Source organism: Crinia signifera, chromosome 6, assembly GCF_055691185.1.
Source record: "Crinia signifera chromosome 6, ASM5569118v1, whole genome shotgun sequence".
NCBI classification, from domain to species: Eukaryota; Metazoa; Chordata; class Amphibia; order Anura; family Myobatrachidae; genus Crinia; species Crinia signifera.
The window spans coordinates 217,000,996-217,015,424 of NC_139222.1; the positions used below are offsets into that span (position 1 = coordinate 217,000,996).

The following is a 14,429-nucleotide window of genomic DNA, read 5'->3' on the forward strand; positions in this document are numbered from 1 at the left end:
TGTACAATAAAGAAAAAAAACTCACTGAGAAAAATTGTGCCATTTTCCTGGAGACCTGCACATGTGCGCTAGACTCTGGGGCAGCACTAGGATCTACTAGTGACCCTAGTGCCCAGAGTCTTTTGCTCTGCTGGCTACAGAGGAGGGGGCCTGGAAGAAGACTGCACATGGGCATCCTCCTTTCTTGATGTGCCCCTGACTCAAGGTTTATAATTCAGAAGCTGAATTGGGGCACATAACAGATTAGTTTTAACATAAAATAGTCCATTTATCAGTGTTGTACCTGCTGAGAAAGGCATCAAAGCTTCGTTTGAGCAGAACATTCCATCCTGATCCAGAAAGTGTTCTGGATTAAAGTCATATGGGGTCTTCCAGTGATCTGAGTCTGCAAGTACGGAGCTAAGTAGGGGAATTACAGTGGTACCCTGTTGGAATATGAAAAGAGACATTTTAATTGTAGATTTTACCAATATTCTAGACTAAGGGGGGTATTCAATATGTGCTGATATTTCCGACAGTTGCAAATACTGGCATATTGCTACAAAAACTACTAAAAATTAAGAAGGGTCCTCATGAGTGATTAAAAAAAAAATGTGTAGTGTGCACACTCAATATCATTAACAATGCATGGGAGCCTTAACGACCCCCTTCGACTGAACATGCAGGTTGATTTTAACAATGAAACCAATGACTTGCTGGTTCAGCAGGTCCCGGTGACGTCACTGAACAATAACATTTACCAATATCGTTCAGAGTGTATGCTCAATTTGTCTGCCGGTGGCCGACATCATTTACTATGGCAGCCGTGGTGTGGATCATCTACTGGATGTGAGGCTTAACTACTAGATTACAGATCAATACAAAGTTTCGATCATGTAGCTCTGTTTCCTGCAGTAGAATATTTGCTATCTCATAGAAACATAGAATTTGACGGCAAATAAGAACCACTTGGCCCATATAGTCTGCCCCTTTTTTTAAACATGTTACCTCAAACCATATTTGATCCTTATTTTTTTTGTAAGGATATCAATATGCTTATCCCAAGCATGTTTAAATTGTACTACTGTATTTGCGTCTACCACCTCTGATGGGAGGCTATTCCACTTATCCACTACTCTTTCTGTGAAGTAATTCTTCCTCACATTTCCCCTGAATCTTCCTCCCTCTAGTTTCAGTGCATGTCCTCGTGTTCTGTTGCTCCTCTTCCTGTGAAGAATGTCTCCCACCTGTACCTTGTTAAAACCCTTGAAATATTTGAAAGTTACTATCATGTCCCCCCTTTCCCTTCTCTGCTCTAAAGTATACATATTAAGATCTTTTAGTCTTTCCTGGTACGTTTTGTGATGTAGGCCATGCACCATTTTAGTTGCTCTTCTTTGTACAGTCTCTAATGTATTTATATCCTTCTGGAGATATGGCCTCCAGAACTGAACACAGTACTCTAGGTGAGGTCGTACCAATGACCTATACAGTGGCATTATTACTTCTTTCTTTCTACTGCTGATACCTCTCCCTATGCAACCAAGCATCTGACTTGTCTTCTTCATTGCTTTGTTACATTGCCTACCTGCTTTTAAGTCCCCTGAAATAGTGACACCTAGATCCCTCTCTTCCTCAGTAGTTTCCATTATAGTGCCATTTATACTATATTCAGTCTTTGGATTTCTGAGACCCAAGTGCATGATTTTGCATTTTTTGGCATTAAACTGTAGTTGCCATTCTCTTGACCATTTCTCTAATCTACCTAGATCCTCAATCTTTGTTTTACCCCTCCTGGTGTGTCTACCCTGTTGCATACCTTTGTGTCATCTGCAAAAAGGCACATTTTACCCTCAATTCCATTTGCAATATCACCAATAAAGATATTAAAAAGCACCGGTCCAAGTACAGATCCCTGGGGTACTCCACTTGTAACCTTTCCCTCCTTTGACTGTACTCCGTTTACTACAACTCTCTGTTTTCTGTCCTGCAACCACGCTCTTATCCATTCAACTATCTTAGAATTCAATCCCAAGCTTTCAAGTTTATTTAACAGTCTGCGATGTGGGACAGTGTCAAAAGCTTTACTAAAGTCTAGATAAGCTACATCTACATTCCCCCAGTAAACCCATGCTGTTTTGGATCCTGTAAATTGCTGGTTTTGAGATATTCTACAACTCTTTGTTTTAAGAGTGTTTCCATCAATCTCAAAAAGATCTTCCATAGATTACAATGATTCCATAGTAATTGTATTACACATATTCAGTTTTACTTGCAGCTGGAAGGCACATCTTGTTACAAGTATCCATAAATAAGATATAGAGGTGCTATAAAGAATTTTAATGGAATTACATTAGAACAGAAAAGGTGGGGTTTGATCATTAAGGTGTATTCTTAGTTGTGTAAAAGAACCAGTATTGGAAAATGATCGACACCACCTAAGTACTACATAAGTATGATATGTAATTACACAAAGAATGAGGTTGGTAGATAAAATCTCTCACCTTGGGGATTGTATACCCTCTGAAGGATGTGTCCTCAGTCATCAAATGAGGGAGAGCCATTGGGACAAGGTCTAAATACCGCAAGATCTCATGGGTCACAGCATTTGTGTATGGCATGTGGATGCGATCAGAAATTCCAGGTAGTCTGTCTGTTCCAATGACTGTATCTATCTCCGTTTGTATTTTTTCTGTCAAGATTACAATAATAATCATAATTTTATATATCTATATCCAGTCTCTTAAAGAAACTGACAACTGTTGACACTATAGCTAATATATATATATATATATATATATATATATATATCGTCAAGGGCTGGCACTCCGCATAAAACTAGTAATGGTCCCAATGCCTCTACAAATAGTAATACACGTCTCCCAGAGGTGCGGCACTCAGTTAATGAAATAAAACACACTGCATCACAGTTTTCAGCAACATTTCAAGCCTAATAGATTTTCGGCTGGATACAACACAATAGCAAATTTTCACTCTCTATGTTTTGATCTATACAACAGAGTTACCGGTAATATTGTGCATTCTATATGGTTTCTGTGATATTGTAGATCTATTGTACTATATTTGATACATTATAATATTGTTAGATCTGTTACATTGTATATCCGTTGCCATGGTTTTATTCACAGACGTGTGCCGTGGGGCACAACACGTGTAAACCAGCTAGGTGCAGTGGAAGAGACACGTGTCTCTTCCACTGCACCTAGCTGGTTTACACGTGTTGTTCCTGAAGCTTACTTTGAACTATTCTCATTCACCTAAAACGCTCCTTGATAAAGGTCCATCTTCTCTAGGACCGAAACGTCGGAGTTTTGGTGAAATTGGAAATATACTTGAAAAACATTGTTGCAAAAAAAACTATTTATTTTTATCAAGAAGCACTTTCTTTGATAAGGTGGTGAGTGCCTGCGTCTCTATATGAGAACCGTAGCTATATAAATATATATATATATATATATATATACACATACATACATACATACACATATACACACACGGGATGAAGTTAAAATTCCGGCGGTCGGGATCCCGGCGTTCAGAATCCTGACGCCGGAATCCCGACCGCCGAAATCCCGACCGCCGAAATCCCGACACTTTCTCCCTTTCTCCCTCCGTGGGTGTCCACGACACCCCTGGAGGGAGAATAAATTAGCGTGCCGAGCGTAGCGAGGCACCGGGCCTGCTGCGTGGCGAGCGCAGCGAGCCCGCAAGGGGGGGCGATCCACGTCCCCCACTTGTCGGGATTTCGGCGGTCGGGATTCCGGCGTCGGGATTTTGACCGCCGGGATCCCGACTGCCAGGATTTCATACTGAATCCACACACATATATATATAGTGGCAAAGAATCATATACTCTGGGTAAGATATACTCATGGTCTTTATTTTGTAGCAGGTAAACAACACAGGCAAGTATGATTACAGCATTGCAGCATGCAGATATCAAAGCATAGTAAAAACTCCTCAGTATGTTCCAGTGGTCCCTGCCATAGCCCACATCCCTGGGTTGCTATTACACCATCAGGATGACCTCCTGCCATGTAAACACTTATATCAGGAAAGCACAGTTGCTGCTAATCAGCTGAACCCTAAACACATCAGTTTTCTTGCTGCTGCTCCAAATCCTGGACTGGATCCTCCACATTACCTTTACATGGAGGTATTGTCGAAGTCGTATTGCATCCATGCCGCACTAGCATATTATGCCCGCCATTTTAGTTTGCATATTAACGCAAATAGCATATAGAAGCAAGTAGGAATATTGTGCGAACTCAAAGGACAGCCAAACTAATACACATAGACCCATACTCCACAAAAACAAATAATAAAATATAGTTATATGGTTTCGCTACACATAATATTAATGTTAATACACAATCTCCCCTGGACATTTTTGTATCGATGTGATCAGCCTCTCACACGCAGATCTCCGGTGTTTGTTTGAAATGTGCAGCATTTACTATTCAGAAGTTATGGACATTATATCTTCTAACCTATACATTGCCACGAGGAAGGGCTCCCTGCAGGAAAATCCAGTTGAAACCAGATGCACAGCAGGAACCCCTAGATGATGACGAAGCCTTGAACAAAGAACCAGCTGTGCATCTTTACTGTACCAATAAGAAGAAGCAAAACCTGACCTCTTGACAAATGAAGAACTTTATTGTATCCCATTGTCTATACCCTATTTAATGCTGCACATGGACTCAGGACATTCTATTTCTATTCTATTCCACTGTGCTCAGGACTTTTGAATACAGTGCCCTGGTCCGGGGGAGGGGCGCCTGCGTGTGAGAGAGATGGTAACTGTAGCTTTTGTATTGTTTGTAGTTGCATTTAAGCTGGGTGGTACTGGCATTTTGTGTTTCCCCTGTTTCATTGGGTATTTGTTAAGAATTGAATACTGTGTACTTGTGATATACTATGTTTCCCCTTTTTGTCCATTAGGGACTTAATACATACGGTGAAGGACTTTGTACCCTAACTCCGAATTTATACCAAGTCTTGTGTAATTTATTTGCAATAAGTGGAATTGTTTACAGTAACGATACCTGGTCAGTGGCGTAACTATAAATTTTGCTCCCCCCTGCCAAAAAGTGTGACTTTTGTTTACAACCCATAGTTCAAAATACAGCATATTATGTCAAGGAGGCTACAGACATTATTAACAAACAAAAAAACCTGGATCCGTTACCCCATAAATATTGGTCACACTTGACGCTTCAAGTCTGTATATGAATATTAAACATTGGAGGGATTGATGCTGTCAGGAGCTTGGTTACTATGGAAGTCGAAAATATTATAGCCACATGTATTATATTTGATCTATATACTGCATAAGGCACACACAGTCCATACATTCTTTCATGGCAGGTTATGTTGTTGGCACACAATAATAAAATCACTCCCACACACAATGAAGGTGATACTTTAAGAATTCAAGTATAAACAGTGTCTTGAATGTATCAGACGGTCTTGTTTATGCAAGGCTTTGTAATTCATGGTAAATAGACCTATCTATTGGAAAGGTAAATACCACTTTGAACCCCATTGTTCTATAATTGATTAATAGATAGGTCCATAGATTTTGGTCGGTCATTGTATACACTATAGGGCAGAACAATTAAGAATACAATACACTATACCAAAATCCAAGAATAGGCAAATGCCTGATTGTGTAATCAAACAAACAAAGGTCTGCCTAGACCTTTGAGTGATTTGAAAAGCTGACATCCAAATGTACATTGATATAGGACATTGATATAAGACATTGAGAATATGTATTAATAGTGATATTTCAAATGTATAAAATACAGACTGACTTCACCCATCTGGTCAGCGACTCTCATACACTTCTAATACATATGGAGCAAGTTATCCAGCTGGACATGCTGGGAGGGATTGGGATAGCATTAGAACATCATTCTTGGGATCAAAATGTTTATTAACCCTTTCCCGACGGGGCGTTTTTTGTTAACTTTTCTTTTTTTTTTCCTCCTCGCGTTCAAATAAGCGTAACTTTTTTAATTTTCCGGCTATATAGACACATGAGGGCTTTTTTTTGCGGGACAAGTTGTACTTTTTAATGGTACCATTTACTATACCGTATAATATTCTGGGGAATCAGGAAATAATTCAATGTGGGGTAAAAAGGAAAAAAAACGCAATTCCACAATTTTGCGCTGGTTACGGTTTTTTTGGAGTTCATAGTTCATTTAAAATGATGGGTTATCTTTATTCTATGGGTCGTTACGATTCCGGTGATACCAAACTTATATAGTTTTCGTTACGTTTTACCACTAAAAAAAAAAATAGAAAATTTTACGGTTTTTCTAATTTGCGTCGCGTCGCCATGTTCTGCGGCTTATAACTTTTTTATTTTTCCACCTACGGACCTGGGTGAGGGCTCATTTTTTGCGGGCTGAAGTGTACGTTTTAATTAATACAATTATGGGATATGTGCGACTTTCTGATCTCTTTTATTTACATTTTTTTGGGTAGGCGATGCGACCAAAAAACGTAGTTTTGGAGTTGGGAATTTTTTTCCGTTTACGCCTTTAACCGTGCGGGATAACTAATGTTATATTTTAATAGATCGGACTTTTAGGAACGCGGCGATACCAAATATGTTTATTTTTTTTATTTTTTATTTATTTTTATTTGTGAAATGGGGAAAGGGGGGTGATTTGAACTTTTAATATTTTTTTTTAACTTTTTTTTTTTTTTACTTTTACTACAAGGCCCCCTAGTGTACTTGACCACTAGGGGGCACGATCGCCTGTACTAGGTTCAGCCATAGAGCTCTATGGCTGAACATAGTGATTTTCAGCACTTCCTATTACATCCTGCCTCAGGCAGGATGTAATAGGAATGCTGACATGGCCAGCACAGGGGTCTACATTAGACCCCTGGCTGCCATGGCAACAGATCGGCACCCTCCGATCTCGCCGCGGGGGGCCCCGATCGGCGCCGGAGGGGGGCGCCCCCCCTCCGATCAGCTATTTAAGCACTGCGGGCGCTTTGCCCGCGGTGCTTAAAGGGTTAAACGGCCACGATCGGCGAACTCGCCGCTCGTGGCCGTGAGAGCAGGTACCTGGCTGTAATATACAGCCATTACCTGCTCTCTTTCAAGCCAGCTCACTCCGTGAGCTGGCTTGATTCCCCCGCAACCGTCATATGACGTACATGTACGTCATATGTCGGGAAGAGGTTAATTTATAAGCAGTAATCTGGTGGTTGTGAGGATATTGTCACATATTGCAACAACAAGTTATTACCGGTCGAGTATCCCGTATCCGAATATCCCTTATCCGAATTATTCCGAAAACCAGACATTCCAGAAAGTGAAAAAAAAAATGTTTTTTTGCTAAAAAATCACTGGGGACATTTGTAACAGCATCACTGGGGACATGATATGTAACTGGCACTATATATGTACAAGACAATGATTGCTTGGCATTCAAATTCAATATCTGAGATAGTACACAAATTTTGTTTCATGTTTTGAAACCTTGTTTTTTGAACAAATAAAATATATTTGTGTGTATTTTATGTGGTAATAAAATATATTTGTGTGTATTTTATGTGTTTATACAGCATAAATGCAAGATACTTCAAAATACATCATTGAAATATTAAAATATTCCGAAATACGGAATAATCCGTTATCCAAAATTCTCCTGGTCCCGAGCATTTTGGATAAGGGATACTCAACCTGTAACAATATCAGATCCATGTATGATAATGTGGTGGGTTTGACTAGTCTTGGGGCGGAGAACCCAGAAGTAAACAACTGTAATCACATCTCAAGACTCAGGCATCGCCCACCATGAGAGACGACCAATGATCCCCAGTGTACTGGATATGTCCCACCCCCGGACCAATGGAAGAAGAGCATACATTCCCTATTGTTTTACCTTTTGAACTATTGTATAAAAGAGCACTCCTTGTCTATGTCAGACACACCTTCCTCTGAGGTCGTCTTGCTAAGACTGACTGAGGCCCAGGCCTGGAAGCGCTTGCATATAATGTATGTATATTGTTTGTGGCTAAGATTTTTTTTTGTACTTGACTGTATGTTGCTTTTTCCTAAGTAAAAGCTGTGCTGCTGGTTCGAACTACAGCATTAGAAAGCAAGTATTGGTGTCGCATTCCTTCACTGATAGGGGTTTCATTATATCCTTGTCTGTTGTAGATAATACTCTGTTTTGTGCCTGATAAGTGTCTGCTATATTCGTTGCATTTGCACGCAGGTTTGCGGCGATTAGCGGCGAATATACGCTGACAACTATAAAGTGTATTTTTTTGCAAATAATTTGAACTCTACATTACCAACGAGCTGTGTATGTGTGTTCTAATGTTAATTATTTTATTATTAATGGAGATTGTGTTGAGTTAAAATTTTCTTTTTGAAATGCTTATTTTTATTTACAGACCCCTTGTGCGAATGCAGTCGGTAAGTATCACAGTCGCCGAGGCATTCACAAGGGCAGGGGAGGGAAGAGAGTGGACAGAGGGAACACAGGCGATGCCTGCTCTGGGTGGGCAGATGACATCACATGATGTCAGTACCCGCCCCCTTTTTGGCCATCTTCATCGTTAATAAAACTGATTTCAGACTGACTTATTATTCGCATGCTAGCAAGGGGATGCGGGTGGTGCGGCTGGCAGTGGGTGCTTAGTGGGGCAGTGGTGAACTGTCCGCTAGTGTGTGAGTATATGCAGCCTAGCAAACAGGTCTGAATTAGGCCCTATGTTTTTTCCAAGTTTAACCTTCTTTTATGTTCGCTGAATAGATGAATTAATTTTGATCTGGACAAACAAAAACAAACAGGATACACTGCGCTGGTGGACTTAGTTTGTATATAATTCTCACACTGCTCATTAATATGCAAGACACATTGGCCCTTATTCTGGTCGGTGCGGGTATATCCGCGTGCGTTCGGCCCGCCGATGTTTTGTGTCTGCGCATGTGCGTACGGCCAAATCCTGCATGATATGTGAACACTCTGAACAGGGGGTGGAGAGGGGCGTAAAGGGCTATTTGGGCGTTCCCATGAAAACGCTGGGCGTACGCATGGTAATGCGGCCGTGACGCACATGTAGGGGGCGGACATATGACATCGCCGGATGTCAGCTGGCCGCCCAGATCCCTGCTTTTGCACTGAAAAATGTCCGTGTGGTCCGAGGTTGCGGGAGCTGGTGGAGCACTCGGTCCTGCATTCGATGGTCTGCGACCATCGAATGATGGGGGAGGTTCCCTTAGATGGAGGAGGCTTATTCCGTGAAAAATACGCGTGCGGTCCGTTCGGCCAGCTTCTTACCGCGTACGGACGGAGTTGGCGATCCATATGGAAGGCGGGGTTTTGCACGCACGGTCCTGGACGCATAATCGGATCCGGCCGTACCGATCAGAATAAGGCCCATTGAGTCAAAGCACAAATCTTTCTATATTAAAAAAAAAATTCACAATAATAACACAAATGTAAAAACAAGAAAATATTAATTATATACAACAGTACAAGTCTGCAATAATTCCATCAACAGTAACAAGTATTTTCTTTAAGAATTGCTGGTGTCCCAGTTAAAATAAATGGTAAATAGGTGCAGTCATTAATAAGCCACCTGGTGCTGATGTTAGTAGCTGCAAAGCTTGCCAGTAGTAATTATACGATTAGTTATTAGTAGAAACTTGAATGCAGCAAGTATTTTCAATTAGCGTGGATGCTGACATGCAGAACAATAACTTATAGTTGTGTTGCTGGTACCTCTTATGCCCCTTTCAGACCGCACTTTTTACCTGGTATTTTGCAGCTTTTTAACCGTTTCAAAATGATAATTTGTGCAGACTGAAAGGTGCAGAGTGAATTTACCGTTCTATCGAACTGGTATCTATAAACGGTAATAAAGCAGGGTCCTACCCGTTTCAGACCCGTTTTTTTTCATCCACTATTTTCTATGGGTTTAAACGGGTTCAATGTTGTGAGGTGACAAAAACAGCATTGAAATACTGTTTAAAGATATGCAGTGTGAAAGGGGTTTTAGCTGGTAGACCCGTTTTTAGAAATGCGAACAGGGAAGAGGAAAGACTCTCTCTTTTTTGGGGCACTCTTTGTTAGTGATTACAAAACTGTAATCAGTTAAAACTTTCGTAAGAATTTATGAATGACAGTGTATGGTGTAAAACAACACAAACTAGCCGAGGTATGGATTTTTTCACCACCTCTCAAAGAAAATTTTCCACGGGGGGACAGTGGTATTGGGTAGGTATAGTTACTAGTAACACATAGGAGAGTGGGGTGGATGAATCCCCCCCAGAATATGGTAAACTTAAAATTTAGCTTTTATTAGGTTTCTTATTAAAATTTGTACTAGACAGAGACAAAGATATTACATTGACACACAAACATGAAACATATATAGAGTCACACCGAATTGTAAATGCCCGGCGGGCATAGATTCTCCTTGTTCAGTAGCACACCACACTATAGGTAGAAGAGAGCTAAGTAGACAAATAAGATTCCAAACAGCTCTCAGTGTGTATCAACTACAGAGTCTGCTATCATGGGTGATATGTTTAGGTCTGTCTAACGCAACTATATCAACACAATGTATCCAGAGGAGCAGAGTCCTGTTACCAAATGTAACTACCTGTGAGTGTTGCTAGTATCTATTCTGAACTAGAGGAGATGTAGGCTCAAGGATGCCTTACATCAAAATTTTGGCCAAAGAGAGTGAAATAAATGAGAAAAATATACTTTACATGAATATTATCACGATGCAAAATACCAAATATGTCCAAAAAGGTGAAAATATATAAAAGAAAAAATAATATGTAATTTACACAAATATTAATACGGTACAGAATACCAAATAATCATCCCACTTGTAAGGATATTGTATGTCACAACCAATCACAGTCGGTGTAATTTAGAGCCACCAACTATGCTTCAAACATTTTTGTATATACTGTACATCAGAATGCAAAATAATTTTTACATAGGTTGCGCATGTAATTTCAGCTAGCAGCTATGGTAAAGTTGTGCTGTGTACACTTCCATATATTGTAATATAATAATGTATAGAAAGTGTCACTATTTGAGCCTTTTGTGGGTAAACAGCACAAATGAGTAGTTTTTTAGGCAAGGTGTACTCCCGCTGTGCAATGGATAGGGAAAGAAAAAAGGGGGAGAAGGGGGGGGGGGTTTGAAGAAAAGGGGGAGACAAAGAAGAGACAAACAACGGGGGTTATCTAGAGAGGTGGGAGGGAAAGTAGAATTAGAGAAATAAAAATAAAAATAAAAGATCTGACTATGCCCACAGGTCACAGGTACTCCCACCGACTTTATATACCCTTGACAATGGTGGGATTGTCTGGTTGGAGGCTGGGAAGTCCCCTTCCCCCTCTCACAGGCGGCCCTTTTCCAATTGTCAGCTACCACCGGATAAGGTGGGCTTTTATGGGTATTGTGGGGGAGAAATCCTGCCTAATGTGGAGTCAGTGAAAGGGAATCAATGTTACCCTTGAGTGTTCAAGCGGCTGCTGCCCTGCTTCTTATACCTATCGCCTGGGGTGGAATATTGTATCAGAGAAGGAGAGGTCACCCGTCTCCTATAATACCTTCTGACGCCCCAAGCTAGTTGCCATCACATTAGTTGGTGGACCTTTACAGGTATAGCGGGTGAGCGGGCTTGAGGAACACAGGCGGGATTTACTGCAAAGACCCCGTAGTGGGATACTGCTATCAGGTATTCCCCTGGATAGATACGTCCAGTGCAGGGTAGGTTGGTGGCAACAGTAATATCCTGATGAGTGGTCCCGAAAAAGAGAAGAAAGTAATGCTGTTCAAGGTGTGCTGCTGTCCTCCATATGCGTACCAGTGTACTCAGTGGTGGAGGGTGACCGTCACCAGTCCAGCTGAATGAGTATAGGTGGGGGAATTAAAGTAAGATAAGGGGGAAATGGAGAACAAGGGGGTCGGAATGTGGGAATCGGTAGTGAAGGTAAGAGGAGCAGGGGGTTGCGGGAGAGCAGGTACCTGTATTAAGTACATCAAATGCTGGTCTGCATGTAGTTCGACATCGGAGCCATACAGTGGGAGGATTTCAGCCACTCGGATTGCTACGGCTGTGTGACTGGGTTAGCACCTCATGTGCTGGGTATTGTCCTGGCTGTATCTAGCACCTGCCCGACTAACAGGTGCACTCCGTGCCCTCAGTATCCGTCTGGTAGTGGAAGTCGCTGGGGCTGCTGCTATGGCTCAGGCTTGTTAGTATCGGCGCCGCTCTGATGTGATCTGCTGCTGCTGCGGCTGGTGCGTGGTATGCGCTCCGTGCACCCAGTCTCCGCCGAATGACAGGGGCTGCCGGGGTTACTGGCAGAGGCTGCCGGGATTGCTGCCACTGGCTTCAGGGTGTTCCGTGTGCAGTACGGCACCCGAGTCTTCATAGACGGCTACTGCTGCGGCTGATACAGGTGAGATGAGAAAAGACAGGGAGGCGCACAGTGTCGGCGTCCCTCCCTGTGAATGAACCAACGATCGTTTCACCTTGATCGGCTTCTTCAGGGTTCAGGTGTGTGCTAGGGGAGGCATATGCGCTGTCTATTTAACATATTGATGTTGGAACCAGATAGGTTCACTCTCCTGTCAGTCATAGGCAGGAAAAAGACCTCCAATTAAGCAATGCTGCAAGGGTTTGTATATAGCGTTAAGGTGTCACTGGCTGAAATGCTTGTGCTTGTGACTTCGCTACAGTGAAATAGTGCATCCGGGTAAATGATAATATAAGAGTCCCTGTTGAGTTATGAAAAAGGCGTTTTGAGAGACCTGTTGAAATAGTGAACATGAACTCCCTGCTTAGATATATCCAAAGTTGATCGATGATAATTGATTGGATAGTGAGTGATAAGTACAACATTGACCCTAATCACAAATGGGAAGGCACAGGGAAAGGTGCATGGTTGGTATAGGGATGAGTGTGCAGTAAAGAGAGTATTAAAGGTCTGACCCACGAAGTGGATGCTCCGGAGAGCGTGTCCACTGTGACTGTTATGTCGACTACTGTCTGTTGATTATGGGTGCCAAAATTCCAATCTCCGTTATTTTAAAAGGAGGGGGGCTAATGTGATGACCTAAGGGTGATAAGGGGAGGAGATAACCCTCCCTTGTGGAAGTGACACTAGTTGACATGTCTGGTGTGCGGAAGTGAGTGACCAAAAAGTGGTAATATCAGTGATAAATATCCAGAGGTTGGGTAAGGACCATATAAAGTGAATAAATAGTGCTGAAAAAAAGTAATAATATAAAGCAGTGATAGAATGTGAAGAAAAATAATAATGATTGGGGAATAGGGTGAGGAAAACCAAGCCTACGCTATGATAGCGATTGTGTAAGCGTGAGCTAGTTTAATAGCTGTGGTGTGAGGATGAGGATGGGTCCAAGAGTGATGGATCCAAGGGGTGCTTAGTGCATAGTGAATTCGGATTAATACAGAGAAAAAAATTATTGTTAGAGTTATATCAATTATTGATTATAGATTGGGGTCATAAAGTACTAATGCTATATCGCAGGACTTCCCAACGGAAAAGATAGTTGGAGCAGCCACCGCGAGAGTTTATGCCAGTGGCAATAATTTAGAAAAAGGAAAGAAAGGGGGAAATGGAAAATAGATTATAAGAAAGACCCAAAGCTGTTGTTCTCATTTAGGCCATGAGGATTGACGGTGTTTAGCTCAAAGAAAAATGTCCGTGTGGTCTGAGGTTGCGGGAGCTGGTGAAGCACTCGGTCCTGCATTCGATGGTCTGCGACCATCGAATGATGGGGGAGGTTCCCTTAGATGGAGGAGGCTTATTCCGTGAAAAATATGCGTGCGGTCCGTTCGGCCAGCTTCTTACCGCGTACGGACGGAGTTGGCGATCCATATGGAAGGCGGGGTTTCGCACGCACGGTCCTGGCCGCATAATCGGATCCGGCCGTACCGATCAGAATAAGGCCCATTGAGTCAAAGCACAAATCTTTCTATATTAAAAAAAAAATTCACAATAATAACACAAATGTAAAAACAAGAAAATATTAATTATATACAACAGTACAAGTCTGCAATAATTCCATCAACAGTAACAAGTATTTTCTTTAAGAATTGCTGGTGTCCCAGTTAAAATAAATGGTAAATAGGTGCAGTCATTAATAAGCCACCTGGTGCTGATGTTAGTAGCTGCAAAGCTTGCCAGTAGTAATTATACGATTAGTTATTAGTAGAAACTTGAATGCAGCAAGTATTTTCAATTAGCGTGGATGCTGACATGCAGAACAATAACTTATAGTTGTGTTGCTGGTACCTCTTATGCCCCTTTCAGACCGCACTTTTTACCTGGTATTTTGCAGCTTTTTAACCGTTTCAAAATGATAATTTGTGCAGACTGAAAGGTGCAG

The 14,429-nt window shown here is 41.6% G+C and overlaps 1 protein-coding gene across 2 annotated transcripts in view; it reads right to left on the reverse strand.

The window, feature by feature from the left end:
• Positions 1 to 14,429, reverse strand: part of LOC146008963 (cytochrome P450 2C20-like) — a 111,162-nt gene that overhangs the window by 12,334 nt on the left and 84,399 nt on the right. For both annotated transcript variants that reach the window (XM_083148842.1, XM_083148843.1), the window contains 2 exons: positions 2,484 to 2,671; positions 284 to 425 (listed from right to left, as the gene is read on the reverse strand). In XM_083148842.1, coding sequence (XP_083004968.1) covers positions 284 to 425; positions 2,484 to 2,671 — 330 coding nt within the window. The remainder of the gene's footprint in view (positions 1 to 283; positions 426 to 2,483; positions 2,672 to 14,429) is intronic.